At 43.1% G+C, this 19,661-nt stretch overlaps 1 protein-coding gene across 4 annotated transcripts in view; it reads left to right on the forward strand.

Annotated features, from left to right (window-relative positions):
- KIAA0930 (KIAA0930 ortholog) overlaps positions 1–19,661 on the forward strand; it is a 74,142-nt gene that overhangs the window by 21,487 nt on the left and 32,994 nt on the right. For 2 of the 4 annotated variants that reach the window (XM_033514415.1, XM_033514416.1), the window contains exons 1-2: positions 3,731–3,809; positions 17,319–17,693. In XM_033514415.1, coding sequence (XP_033370306.1) covers positions 17,652–17,693 — 42 coding nt within the window. In that variant the 5' untranslated portion in view covers positions 3,731–3,809; positions 17,319–17,651. Of the gene's footprint in view, positions 1–3,660; positions 3,810–17,318; positions 17,694–19,661 lie in introns of those variants that run through there. The other 2 variants (XM_015628381.3, XM_015628382.3) reach the window with 1 other exon arrangement.

The following is a 19,661-nucleotide window of genomic DNA, read 5'->3' on the forward strand; positions in this document are numbered from 1 at the left end:
TTCTTCTATTCCTTTTGAAGCAAAATAATAACCTAACACTTCCCTTTATCCAATGATTTTTTGGAGAGCATTAAAAAAAGTGAATTCATTATTTCCTATGTGGATATGGAGTTAGTTCCCTGAAATGAATGTTGAGTATAAAATAATAGGTAAGAAGAAAGACATTTTTTACATAGCAATTAGCATAAATTTTGCTTCTAAAGAGGATAAAATACATGTAGACGAATAATTACAGTAATTCTTTTTGTTAGGATTTGTTCATGATAAAGGTCTCATAATTATATAACCAACTTTGGGTTTATTAAGATTTATAGTCTGAACTCTTAATTCCATTTTATTCCTTTAGAAGCAAGATTTTCTATGGGAGGAGTGCTTTCAGGAAGCTGACTTGTTACATGCTCTCAATTACAGAGGTTTACAATTTTCTTCTTGGCAAAGCTGGAAGGCTTCCAGTGAGATGCTGTAAATGACCAAAATTACTGTTAACATGGGGATCTAATAGCTGAAGGCATTCCTGAGTGGACATACTGGATCTGACAGTTTCTTGCTTTAAATTGTAATAGATTTTCTCCTTCTCAAGTTTTAAGAAGTTCTGGTTACAAATAAAAATGTTGTCTCATTTGAAAGTTAATGTGATTTAATAGTAGATTTAAAAGGGTATTTCTTCTTGTGTGCTGTTGCACATTCTCTCTGTTTCTACTATAATTGAATAAACACAGCTGTTTTGCTGTGGTTTGGCTCTTTTTGGCTTCAAGGTGAGTCCTTTTGCCACTGCAGTCACAAGTCACAGCATCCTTGGTCTGGTTTTAATTACAGCAGAATCTGCAACTATCCCTGAAGCATGGAGAAGAGTTTTACATCTCACCAGCTGCAGGTGGGGTTGGAATTGACCGCGATCCAATGTGGCTCTAAGGATTTCCAGGGCTTTTCCCCTGCATTGTGCTGCAGTGCTGAAGTAGGTTCAGTGCTGCAGTGCTTTTATCCCCAGGTTTTCTGTTTAGGCTAAGGTTGAATCCAGAGTATCAGTTTGTCCTCTGTTCCCCAGCAAGTGTAAAAGCACACACAAAGTCCTGGTATTGTACCCTGTTCTGTTGTTCTCCTGCAGGCATAACCAACCAGAAATGTATATGCTACATATATATATATATATACTAAATATATATGCTATTACTATCCCTAAATACCTATGTGAGCATAGTAATTCCTGTGGCTTAGAGCCTCAAACACACTTGATGGTGTCAGCAGCTCATGGGCATGTATTATAAGAATCAAGTAGTGATTAATAAACCCTTTTTTTAATGCTGGGTTTAGATAACTTGACTTTGCATTATAAATCTAGGAGTGCCTTGCCTAGACTTATTTTGTTTCCTAGTCTGTGGAGCAAACCAAAGCAGTGTATTTCTGAACACTAAAGCACTTTCAGAGAATGTACATTTTTCAGTTTTTCCTTTGACTTTCTTAGAACTTCAGAGGAACTCAGGGCAATCCTCTTTCCTTCTTTCCTCCTCCCTCCCTGTCTAATTAAGGCTGGGAATTCAGGTACTCTAACCTTATGAGATTTAATAAGTGTCTTTGAGACTATTAGTTAATCACGATGAATGTGTGCCATTTTCTGCTCTTTGCTAAATATAGAGGCAGGACTGGGTCATGGTGTCCTTGGCTGTCACTGGCACCACAGGAACTTTCTTAACCAAGCTGAGCACTGTCTTAGCTGCAGGGATTTTTGCCTTCATTATTCCAGCTGAGGGGTCTGCTCCTGAACTTTGTGGCTTGAATGCTTAGGAATCAGCTTTGAATTTTCAGCCTGCATATGTGTCAGTGGATAGTTTAGAGCCATTTGTCCTTGTGTCAGCGAGGTTTATCCTTAAACCTGAATAGTTCTTTTTCTCTTTTTGATGTTCTTCTGTGAATATACAGACCAGTGATAATCCTGGCCTTTTTCAGACTGGTTTTGTGAGTCTGAACACACTGGAATCCACTCTTGCATATTATGCTCTCAGGTGTAACTGTTTGCTATACACAGTCCTGTTCATCTGTGTCCTAAGGAGACATTCCCATCATGAAGATATCCAGGATCCTGTATCTGTTTGATTCCATTTGTCTGCTGGAAGAAATGGATAGTCCTTAACTACTCCTGTATTTAGTGCAGATTTTATTCAGGATTACACGTTATGTTCCATGCTCCCTTAAGTAATTGAAATGACTTCACTGCAGTCTTGCAAATAAAGTAATTGCAGTGTGGCCTGGAATTAACCTGCACTGGGAGCTAATTACCTCAGCCTTTTTCTGTTCTCCCTCAGCCTTTCCATTTTTTTTTTTTTTAATTAGCTATATACATATTTTCAAATACTGTCCTGCTTGATGTTGATTAAGGTATTCTCTGCATGGTCCATCAGTGGATTTTTATTGTTTCGATATTACTTTTTTATTTTGTTTGGATACACTTAATATTTTTCTTTCAGTCACACATCTGTCTCCTAAAATTTTGAAAGTCTAATTTCCTGCTCACCCAGGTAATTAAAGATTGTAAGAAAGATTTGTCTGGAAAATACTGCACATGGAGTAAAGTCAGAAAATGTGCTGAGGATGTCCTGTAAAAGGTAGATGTTCTGGAGGAGGGGTTGGCAGTTGCATGTCTACATACACCTCCACCTGTCTTGCTGTCTTGTACATAATAACCATCCATTATTCTCACTATCCATTTTAAATTTTTGTTCTTTGTCAGCAATATAATTATTTATATTTTTTAGTGTTTCTCTCCTCACGTGTTTAAAACAGCTTGATTGTAACAGCCAGTTACCTCTCAGTAGGGCTTTGGGGAGGGGATGCAAACACTCAATGGCATAGTTATCAGCTCCTCTATCACCAGGCACAGTACTGCATTCTCTTCTCATCTTTAGTAACACCAAAGGTGCAGCATCCTTTGCTGTTTTATTACAGCTAAGTGCTTTGAAGAGTTTCACAAAATGAGATGTCACCTCTGCTGTGCCTCCTTTTCTTGGGTAGAGGCCCAACTGCAGTGCTATTGCTGATGCTGATGTCATTTGTCTCCTTGAATGTGACTTTGTGGCATCTTCCTCTTCCCATTTTTGCCCTTCTGCTTCTGCTTTTTGTTGTGTAATTGGGATTCAAGGCTTGTGAACTCATAATTTCCTTAAGCTGAATTTTGTTCCTTTGTCAAAGATAGGGTGAATTACAGTCATCCTGCACAGGTACATTCTTGTTGCTGTATATTGGTTTAAGGAAGGCATCAGCTGTTAGTTCCTGAAGGATTGGCTATAATCCCCAAGACCCCATAAGAAACCTGTTGGCACCTTGTGGCTTCAGGTCATTAACTGGAGCATGTACTGTCACATGTCTTTAAAAGGGTTCAAGTGTGGCTTTGATGTGTTCTCCCACAGTGCGTTGTCTCTGCACCTCTTCATGGCACAGGCAGAACCAGGGTCTGCTCCCAGGCCCTGACCTGTGCTTGTGGGGCAGATTGGTTGCTGGGATGTGCTTGACAATGGCCCAAGATAGGCTGTGGGCTCAGGCCAAGTGACAGCTGGTCTATGTACCATAGAAGAACTTAGAGCTACGATTCTGATGTTGTGTTAAGCACAAGCAAAAGTGACATCCCCATTCAAAACTCATATCTCTCCTTTCTTTTATACCTCTTAGGGTGTTTCAAAGATGACCGTATTGTGTTCTGGACTTGGATGTTTTCGACATATTTCATGGAGAAGTGGGCCCCCCGACAGGATGATATGCTCTTCTACGTCCGTCGGAAACTGTCTTATGTCAGTGGGGAGAGTACAGAGGGTAAAAAGGTGAGTAATGATGTATTTTAACTTGAGAAGCTTAAGGTAACATGGGATTTAACACTGGTATTCTGGAGTGCCTGACACATCTGAAGAATTTCAAACCAAGCATAAGGAATTTCCATCTCTGCTCACCAGAAGATGTTACACAAAATTGATCCATAAGGAGGAAGTACCTTGGTTAAGGTTGTGAATGCCAGGTGACCCTGCCTTGGCAGGGGGGTTGGACTGGATGATCTCCAGAGGTCTCTTCCAACCCTAATGATTTTGTAACATCAGCAGCAGTGTAAATGAGGTGCACTATCATAGACTTGTGCAAATCAGAAAGCTTCCCTGCCTTTTTGGAAAGCTGATTTTTGTTTTGTTTTTCAGTTATGATACTTTATAAATTCGAAGCATAAGTCTATAGGAAGGGAGAAAAAAAGGAAGATGGTCATATTGGTATTTCTAGAAGAAAACTGGTTGAGATTACCAGACTATCAGGAATGAACATCTGTTGGGTGTACTCAGTAGCAGATTACAAACAGCCTCCTGGAGGTGGGATACAGCAATGACAAACAGCAGAGAAACTACTGTATTCTCATAGTCTACATTTAAGACAATATGCCCCTCATAAAGAACTATTGTACCTTGCAAACATAGTTGGGTATCCTAGTGCTGCTGCACAGGTATTTCCCCATAAGAGATCTGAGAAACTTCTTAGCATTCCAAGGGATTTTTCAACTTAGTTGTGGGAAACAGAAGGAAGAGGTGGGATGGTTTTATTGAGAATTAAGGTTGGTGGCTGCAGGAAGATAAATGGAGGAGGAAAAGACAGGAATTAATTTCCTGACACATTTAAATATTTGACACTATTGTTGAATCACAGGAATTTGGGCATTATGTATGTGAAAGTGTTTGTAACACTTAACTTTTTTGAAATTGTTTAAGCTATGCAAGAGTTCTCTGGGTTCAGTTGTGGTGGTGTAAAGAGCCACAGTTGTCAGCTCCCTTGAGAAAAATATTCCAGAACATTTTCACACACTTTTGATGAAGATACACAAAATGGACAGTGTTATGTGGGGTTGTTGGTTGGAGAGAGAAATGACACTCAGATATCTGTGCGACAACAGGAATGAGTTTAATATGTTTTTTTATAGGGGGTTTGAATCTTCCAAGCTCATAGTTGATCATAGCTGGTCAATTGGGATCTCTCCACCAGATCTCTGGCCAGTGGTGTGCTTTCATCTAAGCTTGAATGGGGTTGGCTGAGGATCCCCTGTAATTTATCTAGGCCAGCCAAATTGCATTTGTGTTATGGCCTGGTTTACCTTGTCTAGTTCAGACCAGCTATACTGTGACAATATTGTGACAATTCCTCCTTTCTTTTTTATTAAAAGATGCAAAGTGTTCTCTGTTATCTTAGGCCCTTTGCAGACAGGATGACAGGGGACAGACTGAGTTTAATTTGAATGAGGTTTTCCAGTCAATTTGACAAACTTAGCTCTCTTCAGCAAGTAATGTGTCTCATGTACTGCTGGAGTTTGTAGCACTTACTTCCAGGAGCTTTTAGGTGAGATCACAGTCTTTCAGGCTAACATGTTACAGATTAATTACTTATAAGTTACAACCTAACATTAAAAAACAAGAAATGATTTAACTTTTAGAACTGTTAGAAAAAAATACTAGAAAAAAAATTTGTAAACAAAGAGAGTCTTTAAATGAATTGTCATTTTAATAGTCTCAGATTTTCATGATGTAGGTGTGTAAGTTGTTCTGGTCACTCTTCTACACACAGCTCCGTTGAGGAGCCTTGTTGTCCATGTTGGTAGTACTGAAGTGTTAGTTTAATAGTAGCTGCTATGGAATCTTTTGCCAGATGCTCACAGGATCGGGCAGGGCTGTTGGCAATGCAGCGATGGCAGTGATATCACGGTGCTCTGCAGGGGGACAATGGCTCTGGATTTCTCAGCTGGTATCTTTTGCGTTCTTTGTCGGTACATAATCTAACGAAAATTAAATTCCGGCAGGGGAGGTGCGCTTGGGACAGCAGCGCAGCTTCTGGGTGTTGTGTCTGCAGGAACTCTTGGTGACACTTTTCATGCACCTGCCCCCAAAGGCTGGGTCGGAGGCACAGCCATGACCCACAAAGGTGGGATCGGAGGTGAAGCACGCCCCACAAAGGTGGGGTTGGAGGCTCAGCCATGCCCCATGAAGGCGGGGTCAGAGGCACAGCCATATCCCCTCAGATGTTGTGTTGGAGGTGTGGTCATGAGATATTCTCTCAATGTAGCGGCACAGAGTGGCATTGTGCAACATCTCAGAGCAGCTGCGGGGTGGTCTGGCTATGTGGAGTGGGGCAGCATGGGGTGCATGCCCCAAGTGGCATTGTCCAGCCTGGCACAACAGCCCAGTGCAGGCGGTGGGGGGTCAGTCCCAGAGACCAAGTGACACTGCAGGATGGTCCTGGTGGTGCTGCTTGACCTGGGACTTCAGCCTGGAGTGGCTGAACGGTAACTCAGCACAGCAGCTTGGAGCCAGCGCCGTGTCTGTATTTGCCTCTGCTCTGCCACAAGCTGGGGCCCTGCCATCTGCCACTGTGCCGCTGGTCTGTGCAGCCACATCCACTGTGGTTTGGGTTTCCACCTGGGCACTGGCAGCCACTGCAGCACTGGCAGCATGCAGGCTCCCTCCATGTGCCGGGAATTCACCACTTTGTGGGGCTGTGCCAACTGCTGGGGCGCTGCCTGGGCGCACGGAGGTACCGACACCGCGCGGGCTCTCGCTACCCTCTGGGACTCAGCTGACCCTCCTGGGGCTGCCTGCCTGGGCTGTTGCACAATCTTACACATGGTGCCCATTCATCACTGCACTGTGCAGCCACTTCTCCCAGCACCCAGTCTTCGCTACGCATCTCAGTTTTTATCTGCATTATTAAGTTCAATATTAGCTTTCTAGGGTCTTAGGATTTTATCTGTACTTTTTTCACCTTTGTAAGTGACATCTATTATATATTTACCAGCCTCTGTCTATGTATGTATATCTAGCACAGTCTTTTGGTAGGTTCTAACCCCCGATTTTTTGTCCATATTATTAAATCTAATAAAGTCTTTTCCTTCATAATCTATATCCTCTTCCCTTAGAAAATTAGTCCGTACCTTCATCGCTGAATGTTCCTCTATGGAGATGGATCCTCCCATGTCTTCAGTGGAGTTTTTCTTCTATTTAAAGGGTGTATATACAAAGGAGAATCTGGATTTTTGCAGCTTCCACTGCAGAACAGCTCTGCACACTGTATATTTTGGATGGCTCTTCACACTTGGCTCTTAGTTATTTCTTCAGTTAATCCTGCTGATTTTTCTGACAGCTTTCCCTGGACACCGGCCTGCCTCCCCCCATTCTGCTCACGGGAAATGGCTGAGTCGGATCACGTCGGGGTCACCACGTGTTATGTGGGTTTGTTGGTTGGAGGCAGAAATGACGTGAACTGTCAGAGATCTATGTGACACCACCAACAAGTTTAATATGGTTGCCCTTTTCATAGGGGGTTTGAATCTTCTGGGCTCAGATAGCTGATTGGTTGGGATCTCTCCACCAGATCTCTGGACAGTGGTCGTCTTGCATCTAAGCTCAAATGGGTTTGGCTGAGGATCCTCTGTAGCTTATCTGGAACAAGCTAGGCCAGCCAAATTGCATTTGTGTTATGGCCAGATTTACCTTGTCCAGTTCAGACCAGATGTACCGTACAATACTGTGACAGGACAGAATTATCTCTCTCTTCTCCCTGGCCCTCCAGCTTCCATCATGACAACCACTAAGCAGAAGGTTGAAAAATATGGTTCTTTCTCCGTCAGATGAGTGGTTTAGCCTTCATCTAGTGTATTTGGAGCTTTAAGACTCGTGGGGTAAACTTCTATCCTGATTGTTGTTTAAGTGCCTATAAAAGCATCCCTGTTTCACATCAAATGATATTATGGCTTTGTTCAGCCTGGTAAAAGCATGGGTTGTTTAACCTCTTGTTCTTCTCAACAAGGAAAGTGAATCTCAGAGACAGCCTAGTTGCTTAAATCCATTCATATACCCCCGATCAATCTGTTTAACTGATTCATTAACTTAAAGTGTTTGAACATCTTGTGGATAGGTGACAGTGACATAAACCTTTGTATTTGCTCTCAGAGTATTATTTAAACTTTCTAAAAGCACCAGAAATAATTCTTATTTGTGAGAAGGTTGCATAAGTGGTGGTTACTACAAAATCAGCACTAGTTAATCATGTGTGGTAACAGCTGGGATGGGGAGTGGGCCTTAAAGCACATTAAAGCAGCATTTTGTAACTCTCCCATGGCTGGCTGTATTTTGCATGGCTTCTGAGAATTTAACCTTTCCTGTGACTTTGAAGTACTTCAATTGCTTTGTGAAACTTCACAGTCAGTGATTCCCTTGGTACTTGTTCAGCTGTCCTCCTGTTTGATTTCACTTGACTGCTTTGTAGTTCCAACTCCTCTTTTATCTGATTTTTGAGCCTGTCCAGTGCAGTGGGACACCAAACAACTACTCTTACACTTTGAATTATGACTACATGGGTTTTTAATTTACTTTGTAGTTTTGGACATTGTTTCTTGAAAAATTATGTCAAAATGCTGAAGTCATACTGTTGAAGGGGAGATGGAGACTGGTATCTGTAGAAGCTGGATAGAAGTGCAAGCGTCCCTGCCACCTACCAGACTATGCTCTCATTTAGGTTTCCAGAGGTAAATGAAGGGGAGAGTTCAGAGTTGTTGGGGGACATTTAGGACTAGAACTGGAGCTGTGCTGTTGGCTCCTGCTTTATGCCAGGCTGAGCCAAATGATCTGGTGATGATTCCTTCATGGATCACATTGAGGATGACTTGGTAGTCTGACTGTACAGTGAAGCAAATTCATTGTAGTTCTTTCACAAACACTACTATATATGTGCTCTGTGCTGCTGCAGGTTTTGGCTGAAGAGTGCTGGTGGAGGTGACTCATTGTCCCATGTCAGCTCAGAACATCAGTTTATTTTCATGAAAATAAGATCTGTGCAGCTCTGAGGATAGCAATCATGGTACTGATGTATGCAACAGAAGGGGTTGAGTGGGGAGAGGCTGTTTGTCTGAATGCTGACAATGGTGGTGTTGGGTTGTATCATTTCCATGCCCTGGTGTGATGGTATGTGTCAGTGGGAAACAAGTGTCAATAACTCCAGTGGTTCCCAGGCTTTGGTGGAGGTGCCTCTCCCGTGTGACTAAAAGTAGTTCCTGCTTGTGGGTTTGGGTTTTTCTGTGCTAACTGGAGCTGAAGAGTGTTGTCAATAACATTTGATTTTAAACTGAAGTGTAATAGAGGATAAGCAGAAAAAAATGGATAGGATTTAAATTAGAGGTTCTACGCAGTTTTAAGACTGAATGAGAAGGGCTTTGGATGCAGCTTAGTCATGACAGCTTGAAGTAATAAATTGTACCATTTGGTATGTCCTGTAGGTGCTGGTGGTAAACTTCTTTACCAACATATATTTTATTTTAAATGGCCTTTTAAATTGTCTGCTTTGCATTCTTCCTGGTCTAAGTGACTTTCCATTTGCTTCTCTTTTCCTTCCCACCAATTTCTAAACTGAGCATAGATGGGTGAAACAGAAATTAAGTTCTTAATATGTGAATGCCAGGGCAGAATTGCCATATTGAATTCTGGGCTATATCCACTACACAGACTCTTGGATCCCAGAGAAGGACATTTAATTCTGTCTTTCCTTGGCACATCACAATAACACGCTTGCAGTTTTTCTTGCCAAGTTTTGAAAATACATCTTCTCTTGGTGTCTTTAAGCAAAACCACAGACCCCCTGTGTTAGGTTCTTTGCAGACCAGGGCACTGTGGAGTGTAGCTTTTCCCAAGGTTAAGGAATTTAGCAGGGTTTTGTAAAGTGGAATCCCTTTGATTTGTCACTCTTTATTAAGTCAAGACTCAAAAACTGCTTTGCTGCTGCCTCTCATGCCAGCTGATGTGATCTACTGAAAAAATGTAATCCTTGATCCTCACTTCCACTTTGTCTTGGAAATTGCATGTTTGAAAGGTTAACGTGGTTGAATTTAGGATTATGATTTTAAAATGCTGTTAGGTAAAGATTGAGTATCTCTGATCTTTCTATAAAGAGCAGCTTTACCTGGGAATCCAGAAGATGCAAGTATATAGTGTTACACAGAAAGCTGGGAAACAAAGATAAAACTTCAGTGGCAGACCAGCAGGTTGTATTTTGCCTTTCATCATGCCTTTTCACCTGGAAAGGTGTCGTATCTATAGGGCAAAGCAATAAAAAAGATAAATGTAAGATACCCTGGGCATATGTTCTGAGCTTGCCTGGATATTGGAGCAGTTCCTATTTTCTTCAGCATTCTATGAATGTGGAAGAGTAGAGTTGCTGCCAAATGCACAGGATAGTCATTAGGACTGTTAAGTCTCTAAAAAGCTTAAGCTACTGATGTTGTGACTGCAGCTTCAGAGACAGAGCTGAACAGAGTCATGGTTTACATGTTCATGTGCATCTGGAACTGTGACTCAACAAATGCTGCTTGTGGTGTGACCAGTCAGTTTTCAAACTTAAATTACTTCAGGCACATGACTTGCATGGAAAATCACAGGATTTTCCTAACTGAATCTGTAATTCACTGTCACTGTCTGGCTGCCTGGAATATTCAACAACCTGAACTCAGCATCTAATAAAAATACAAGTTTTAAGGATCTTTCATTGCTGGCTCTGTTCCAGTGCTGGGTTTTTTTTCAGCACTGCAAGCAAACAGGATGTCTCCAGAAGAGCTCTATGCTATACTTCGTGGCAGTCCTATGCCACCACCCAAATGCTGAAGAGAAACAAATGGCCAAAAATTGCATCCTTTTTGCTGAATACATTTTCTCCTTGTTCATGGGTAGTATGTGGAACAATGATTGCAACACATCCAAGTTTATATGGAATCAGCTGTTGTGCCTCAGCTCTTCCATTGTGCTGAACTTGTAGAGGTGTTGCAGTGAGCAGGAACAGTGGCTCCTGCAGAGTGTAGCATCCACACAATGCTTTCATTCTGAAACATGAAAAAGGAACCCTGATATTTTCAGAATGATACTCTGTTTTTTTTGTAAGGAGCTCAACATCTTCAGTGTGAAGACCTTTTTATTTGCAGCTCCCCTTGCTGGAAACCCCTGTGCTTTTTCATGCTACTTAGATTGTCTAAATGGAGGATAAAGGAGCTGCTACCTCAGAGCCTCTGTTCATGATGCACTTACAAAATCATCCTGGTTGGAAGAATTTTTAAGGTCACAAAGGCCATCTCCATTTCTTCTGTGTGCTGTGGCACACTGCTTGGAAAAAAAACAAGGGAAAAAAAGTCTATGAAGAGTGTGACAGAAACATCTCTTTTCCACACAGAATGATCCAGGCTGTCCGTGGCCTGCGCTATGCTTGTGACACATGTGGCAGGCTGTCCTGGTTTAGGGCAAATTTGTGAGAAAACCTCAGAATGGGGTCCCTCCAGAAAGCAAATTCAAGCAGCCCCTCTCTCAACTGGCTCAGGAAAAAGATTTCCTTGGAGAAAAGTGGAAAAAAAACCTGTTTATTTAACAGAAATTGAATAATATTAAACAATAAAACCTCTTGCTGTTCAAAGAGATGGCAAATCCAGAAAAGTCCTTTCCATGGGTGTAGCTCAGCTCGCTCAGTCTCTTATCAGTCCCTCCAGCACTGGAAAGTGATGAGGCCCAGGCCCCGGTGGGCCACAGGCGTGAGCTCCCGGGGTTTGTTTGTCCCAGGGCAGGTTTGAACAGATCCAGGAAAAAAACAAACTTCTCTGGGAACTTGTCTGCCTCAGCGAGCTAAAAACTAACTGAAAGCAAAGGAGAGCTCTGTCCCTCTGTCTGTCCATGCTGCAGACAGCACAGTCCAGGAGCAGGATGGGGGACAGTGAGGGCTCTTTCTGAACACAAACTGTGTGCTGCTTCTTCTTCCCCCTCTTCGCTCTCAGAGCCAGTCTTACAGGTGCAGAACTTAATATGTAACGTAAACAAGGTGATTGAGGATACAAACATCATAAAGTCACCCCAGGACACAGGCTAACACCAGTCAGGGTGATAATGCTCTCATCTGCCCTATTTCCAGAGTAAATTCCTGTCTGAGACAAAGCAAGTGTACAGCTGAAATACTTTCAATGTCGCAGAATTCCAGACTCAGGAAGGGGTGTGGGCTGCAGGGGCATTTTCAATAAATTTAAGCTTTTATATTGCTTCCAGTCTCTGAAGAACTCTTAAGGAGTCACACAGGGTGACAAAAAATCCAGAATCAGATGTGATTTTAATATGAATGACACTGAAATGTGGCAGCCAAGAAGATGCTCTGTTCTTTGCTACAGAGAGCAACTTCACTGGGAAGGGAAGAAGCCCAGACACAGTTTTTCCTATCTGATGAATTGTGCTGAGTAATTCATTATCAGAAATGCATTACATCTGTCTGAGTCACTGGGGAGTGGAGGGACAGAAGAGCACTGCTAGGCTCAGCTTGCATGCTGGAAAAGCTAAAAGTGTCTGCTTGGAGCTCCCCAAAAGCCTCATGAAGCCACTGGTTCATTGGAGCACTTTGTGGATTTGATGTGTGGGTTACAGACTGGTCAACTTGCTTATTAGAGGTATGGGAAGGTCTGGGTGTTGAAATTAATATGCAATTGAATTGGAGCTCTGGAATACTGTCATCACATTTGTAGTAACATTGGTAATTAGAACTCAGATGTCTAAAGTCTGCACCAGCGTTTTCCCCTACCTGTCTTCTGGTCACTAACTCAGTTTATGCATTTCTGTATTCAACAGAGATGGTTTGAAACATACTGATTTATTACCATTCTGTAATGTTCTTTCTCCCATGACTGTGTCTGCTGCCTACGGACATAATGTATCTGCCTGAATCCTGGTGACTGGATACTGCAAAAGGCACACTGTGTTGCTTCAGGTACTTATGCTTCTCTAAGAGCTTCAGAAAGGGTGGAAAATAACAATACAGGAATAAGGTAACTGTGAGCAATTTGTAACACCTGAAAACACAGGTTACTCTGTAGTCTGGGACCAGGTTTGATAATGCTTAAATTATCACACAAGTATCTCTTTGCTTCATTTTGGAAAGCTGATTTAGCAGATCCGTGGAGCATTTGGGGAGTTAAAGTTGGTGGGATTCACATAGTACAAGTGTGAGGCTGCAGCAAAGATGACTTTGTCAGGATCCCAAAACCAAGTCAATGAACTCCTAACCCTGTCTGTCTTAGCCACTCTTAACCACTGTCCTGATGCCACAGCCAGGCTAGGGATAAACAGTTTCCACACCCATGTGACTTAAGGTTTGCACAGTTTTGCTTTCCCCTCATTTGTTTGATGAGCATCTTCAAGCATTCTAGACTGCTCTAGTAATTTGAAAAACTTGCACTTTTATTTTTCATCTTTTATACCTCTTCTGCTATTTCTGGGGTTAAAAAGGCAGAACTAGATTTTTGGGGTCCTTTTCACCTAAGTAATTTCAATTATGGTTGGTTGAAATCAACTTTTAATTCTGTGAGTCCTGTTAGCATTACTCAATTGTATAATTTACTCAATCTTATCACTTCAGAATCTTTTCCATATACAAGGTGCAGATACTGAAAGCAGATATGTAGGCTTGTTAAATCTTTTGTTTTCTATGGTTGTGAATTGCCAATCAGAAGGAATGTCTTTTGCTTCTTCAAAAGAAAACAATACATTTGGTATGTATTCCTTTTGATGAAGTACTTTTGCAAGAGCTATAATTAACTTTAAGGTAATTTCTTTAATATTGAGATATAAACTTATGTAAAAATAAGAATTCAGTGACAAAACACAATCTAAAGGCAGTCGCAGGATCTAGAAGAGTTGGTTGGTGTGTCTTCACATGAAGAGGGCAAGTAGTTTTTTGTTCTAGACTGATGAAGGGCAAAGGTTACAGGAGAGTTTTCTGTCCTTGAAGATGGAGGAAACTGCTCTTTCTAGCTTCTTTTCCCTGCATACCTTTTACTCTTGTTCTCATTAAGAGCTAAGTGAGATCTGACTTTTGAACTCCACCATTCATTTCAGAGCTACTCATAAACCAGTGTCTCTTCCTCCCACAAAAAGACACTTGGGTGGGAGGAGAGGGTGCCAACAAATCGAAGTTGGAAGATGATTGCAGTGATACCTCATCTTCTCTAAAAGAGTTACGATAATGAGCAGTGTAATTAACCCTAAATTGAAGGGGCTGGTCTTGACAAATCAGAGCATTTGTAAACTAAATTGTTAACTCTAGGGCAGTCTTAGGTCATTAAGCCATTACCTGCAACCAGATCCATGAATGACAGGAGAAAGATTAGGTTGTAAGGAATTAGAGGAATTACAGCAGCACTAAAACCGATGTGAATAGTGGGAATAGCTTTGTAGGACTGAATATCAAAAGGAATAAAGGCTACACGTGAATTGACTTTGTTTCAAGCTGAGACTGCAACTGCAGTTGCTCAGTGGAGACAATAAGGGATCCAGTGTGTGGGTGCAGCTCCCTCTGAGAGCCCCAGGCTGAGTACCATCAGTACCTAGAAGGTACCAGGGTGGGATAATAAAGTGGTGAAAGATTAAAATTTTAGTGTTTTGTACCCAGAGTTTTGTTCAAGGAAAAAAGCTCAGCTTTGCTCTCCTTCACAACTGTATGATGCTTTGGATAAAGCTTTTGGCTGGTTGCCTTGGGGTGGTTTTCTATTCCCTGATTGTCTGCTCTATGCCCAGAAATGGTTGCTGTAGCTTTGAGGTGGGGATAGGGGAGCCCTGGGACTCTTGCACGGGTGTTTTTCAAAGCCTCGCTCCTAGGTGATAGCGTTACTTTGTTCCTTAACTAGCATGGGTTTTTGTTAGTTTAAGGAGAAGATTTTATTTCCTTTCCCTGGCCTTGGAGACTGCAACAGCAATCCTTCAGTGACCTTTGGTTTTTTTTTTTCCTGAACTGTTCTATTTGGTTTTGGTCCGAGATCAGAGAATTAACAGGAGATGAATCAGCTGGGGGGCAGGCAGGAAGCCAAGTGGCCGCTCCATCTCACCCTGCAATCTCAGAATAGTCGACCCAACAAAAGAAAGTGTATGGAAAATTACGCTATGAAAAGCCGGTGTCGATAAAGGAGAGGGAGGAGTCCACTTTATTTGAATAAAGGAAGAGAGTCCACTGGGGCACATGCCTGTAGGGTTTTCCCTCATGAGGTTTTGGAGGGCACAGCCTCCATTTATCCTAAACTGCCAGCTGCATATTGCCCTTTTTCTTTCCCCATTGGCTGAGGTACTAGGAAGGTACAGCCTTCCTGAACTAGCTACCCCATATTCCCCTATGAATCTGTCATTTTGCCCCAAAGTTCAGCAGTTCAGGCTTGTGCAGACCCTCTTTTCTGTTTCAGGAGTCAGACTGTCTGGGTTCTGCAACAAACCTGCTGCTTGAAGTCAATAGAGGCAGTAAGACCCATTTCAAGGACAGTAACACCCATACCTTCACCCATCACATTGTTTTTAAAGACATCTTCCCTATTAAAAGGTCCCTAAATCCACCAGCTTCTTCTGTTATGAAGAGGAGACTAAAATCAGAGATTCACCAGGTTCCTATTTGTTTTTGCACGGACTCCTGTGTGAACCCTTTGGTTTTTTTTCATTCCCTGAGGCAAAAGCCAACGCCATATTTTTTTTTTCCTCCCCACCATGTTGTGGCCATTGTGGTTTTTATGTTCCCGTGGCAGGGAACAAGGTCTGATAGTTTATTTTTGTTATAGATGGGTAATACTGTGGTTGGCTCTCACAATTAAGGGATGTGTATGTTAAGAGAATGTTCACCTCATAGTTCTCTCTCCCTTCCCCCTCGTATTGTTGACACTGGTCCGGGCATTGGAGGAGGCAGGCTTGGCAACACCTGATCTCCAATTGAGTTGTAAGAAAATGATCTCCACTAATGAATGGCAGAAAAGGAGCTGACTGACAAGACTTTGAGCGGGGCCAAGGGTCTAAGAAAGCGAAACATCCATTTTGTAGACAAGCACGTGGCTGCTGGTCATGGAGACTCCCAGTGCTATAATTTTTCCTTATTCAGTCCTTTGTTGTATTTTGTTAAGGTTCAATAAACCTTTGAAATTTTCAAAAGTGAGCATAGTTTCTCACAGTATCTAGCATTTATTTACCATTTTTTTCCCGTGCTGTGTTGGCATTCTGTTTGTCAATAAACAGTTCAGTTTTTACACTTTCACCCACTATTGTTAATCTCTCATTGGCAGAAAGGGATTGTTGGAGCCCCCTTTTTGTTAGAGAAACACTCATTCTGGAGTGTTCTTCTCCTAAACTTTTCTCTAAACTGAGACACTAGCACAAGGAAAAGGTCCCAAAGTTTTTGATCATTTGGTTGTACAAAGGGGTTGTGGGCACAGAATTCAAGTAATTGACACAGAAGCAAATTTTTCAAAATGGACAGATTGTCTGTAGCTGAACTTTGCTTCTTGCACAGTTTGCAGTTGCTTTATTGCAGTGGGCTTTGTTTCAGGTTTATAGCTATGGTGGGTGTGGAGTTGCCATAGCAACTGGGCATTATGCTGCCTTTATGTGGGCTCCAGAGTGTGTTCCGAGAGGATCAGGTGCAACTTCTGAATAATTGATAGTATCCAGAAAAAAAAAAAAAAAATAGGAATTTTGTCTTGGAGTGTATTCTTTACACTGTCCTCTGCTGTTAACACCAGTGAAAATTTCAGTAGCCATAATCCTAAGAAAGCTTTTCCGTATAACATCTGAAAGAATCTTTCATTTTAGGGCATTGTTGCATTGCTGAATACAGTTGTCCCCTTTTAAATATTATCTTGGACATAAATATTTTAGTGGAGGCTTATAACATCCCTGTGTGACAGGACTGGTAGTGCACCCTTCCCACAGGGCTTCTCTGCATGCTCCAGAAAATAGCAGGCTCCTTTGATTTCCTTCCAATTTAGCAGAGACAGGGATGTCACTGGCAAACAGATGCATGAGCAGATGGGTTTTCATGGCCAACTGGCCAGCTCAGCCTGTGTCCTGTTGAGTATCTGTTCTCCAGTGCTGCTGGGCACTGAACGTCTGGGGCTTCCCAGCTTGTTAAAAGATGGGAAGCACTGGGATATTAGACCAACAACCTCCATGCTGTTTGTGGTGGTTTCTTGGACTGAGAAAATGTCCTTTTTCTGTGCCAAAGTGTCACAGTATTGTCACAGTACAGCTGGCCTGGACTGGACAAAGTAAATGTGACCATAACACAAATACAATTTGGCTGGCCTGGCTCATGCCTGAACATGTCTCCAGGTAAGTTACAGGGGACCCTCAGCCATCCCCATTTGAGCTGAGAAGTAAGCACATCACTGGCCAGAGATCTGGGTGGAGAGAGATCCCAGACAATGAGCTATCTAAGCCCAGGAGTTTTGAATTGAGTATAAAAGTGAGCTCTGCATAATAAACGAGGCTGTTTTGTCTGAGGACCAAGAGGACTCAAGTTGTGGATTCCTGTCTCCCCACCCACAACCGGCATGTTACATGTGGTGACTCCGTGTGAGGACCCAGCCTTTCCTGCGAGCAGAGTGAGGTGGCAGACAGGGACAGAGCAAGAAGAGCCTGTTCAAAACAGCGAAAAGCTGGAAAAAACAGAGGTGAGAAGAGCCCAAACTACAACAAAAAGCTGAAACAAGAGGTGTGCAGAAAAAGCCATCTAAAACACACAGTGTGGAGAGCAGTTTGTGGTGAAAAATCACGCAGAATCCAGAATATTTTTGGACTTACCCTTAAAAATAGAAGAGAATACTCATCAGAGCCATGGGAGCCTGGATATCAATTCAACCACCTCCAGTTTTGAAGGTATGTTTGCTTTTTTTCCAAGAATGGGACTTAGAATATGATAAAGATGCATTATTAGTTTTAATAATGTGGGGAAAAAACCCACAGATTGGACACAACCAAAGAAACTGCCCTTGATATAAATACATGGGTGCGAACTGGACAATTTATACTTTGAGCAGCCTCAAGGGGAGCCGAAAACTCTATAAAAATTTTAAAGCCCTGGAGATTTATTTTTGACTTGATGAGACATAAATTCTGGACTGCAAAATGAAAACAAGGCTCTGGAGGGGTCAGAGAGAAATTGGGACACACTTCCAAGCCTACAGGCGGAGTGGCACCACCAAGCAGCTGTCACATGTGGCTGGACTACCCTGAATGCTCCCCTCGTACTGGGACTGCCCTTTAGTGAGCCATTTCCCACAACCCCACCATGCCGGAGAGCACAGCTGGCCGTGCCCTGGCAGATGGACAGACTGGCGGGCAGCAATGAGCCGAACTGCACAATCTCACCATGTGGCTGGATCCCGCCAGGCGGCGGGGCCGGAGAGGGCAATGGGGCCCTGAGCTGTGCCTACACCACCACAGCTGAGAGGAGCACGACAAGCAAAGAAGGTGCGGCTGCGCTGAGGGGGTGCTGCGCTGTGTCGGAGCGTCCAGCAGCTGTCTTGACCTGTTGTGCAGTGCCGGATCTCCCCTCAGCTGCACGGACCTGCCGCCCCAGGTCACAGAACGCTGCCATTTTGGCCCAGCAGCCCAAGGCCATGACACAGCCCAACATCGCCCCCAGGCCCGGCCCTCAGCCACTGGAGCCACCCACACCCCTCAGCACCATGGAAACTGCCCAGAGCTGATTGGCTCAGCCCAGAAGCCACGCCCACAATCCCGCCTCCACTGGCCACGCCTGCCTTTCGCTGCTGTGGGGGGCCCAAGGGGACGTCACATGGAGTGCCCGGGTTCATTCCTGGAATTGTACTGGAAGCAGGGAGCAGCATCCCGGCACCAGACAGCGGTCCCGCACCCAGCACAGCCCCAGCTCCAATGCAGCTACAGCCAAGGCTCCCACAGGGCCAAGGAGCCACATCACTGATGGAAACATGAGATTCCCATGGAGGGAGTCAAAGTCTTCACCTTACTACCAGCTCGGAAGGACAAGCCCCTACAATCCTGCTGTCAGCAGCTTCAATTCCATTGATGTTCAGAGCAGAAACCATTCCCACTTGAGATCCGCTGATCTTTTGGATGGGTGTAAAACAAAAGGCAATTGAAAGCAGGGATATAGAGGGGCCTGAGCTGATTTCTGCTTCCATGTCTTCATAAGAGGGCTGGCAGCAGGGAATGGGAACAATTGGAGCATTCCCAGTTTTGCAAGGTAATGGCACAACACTCAATAAATACGTACCCTTTAATTGGCAAATCCTTTCAGAGCTGCGCCAGCTGGCTGCTAAACACGGGCTAGGGTCACCTGCTGTAGCAAATATGCTTTGATTTATGACTGCTAGTGAATTAACTCCCTATGATATGAAGAATATTGCAAAATTAATCTGTAGTCCAGAGACAGCCTGGAGATCATATGCAAAGGACCAGGGGTAGAAAAATTCAAGAACTTCACAGCAGGACCCAAGTTTTGGGGCAGGGATCCCTCAATTAATGGGATTACACCCCATGGAAGATCCACAAACCCAGGCTCATTTGAACTCCTCAATCCTAGACCAAGTAAAGGACTCAGCAATGTGGGCTCTAACAAAAATCACGAACTTGTCTGTGCCAACCCAAAGCTATTGAAGCATAAGACAAAGCCCCAGCGAGCAATATATGCAATTCAGAGAACATTTGCAGGATGCTATGGAAAAGCAGGTCACAGTGAAGCAAGGAGTCAATGGTACAATTGGCACGAGATAATGCAAACCAAGTCTAGAAAGATTATAGATGCATTATCTAAAGAGAATCCATCTCTAGAGGAAATGATTACAGCACGTGCTAAGGTTG

Source organism: Parus major, chromosome 1A (genome assembly GCF_001522545.3).
Source record: "Parus major isolate Abel chromosome 1A, Parus_major1.1, whole genome shotgun sequence".
NCBI classification, from domain to species: domain Eukaryota; kingdom Metazoa; phylum Chordata; class Aves; order Passeriformes; family Paridae; genus Parus; species Parus major.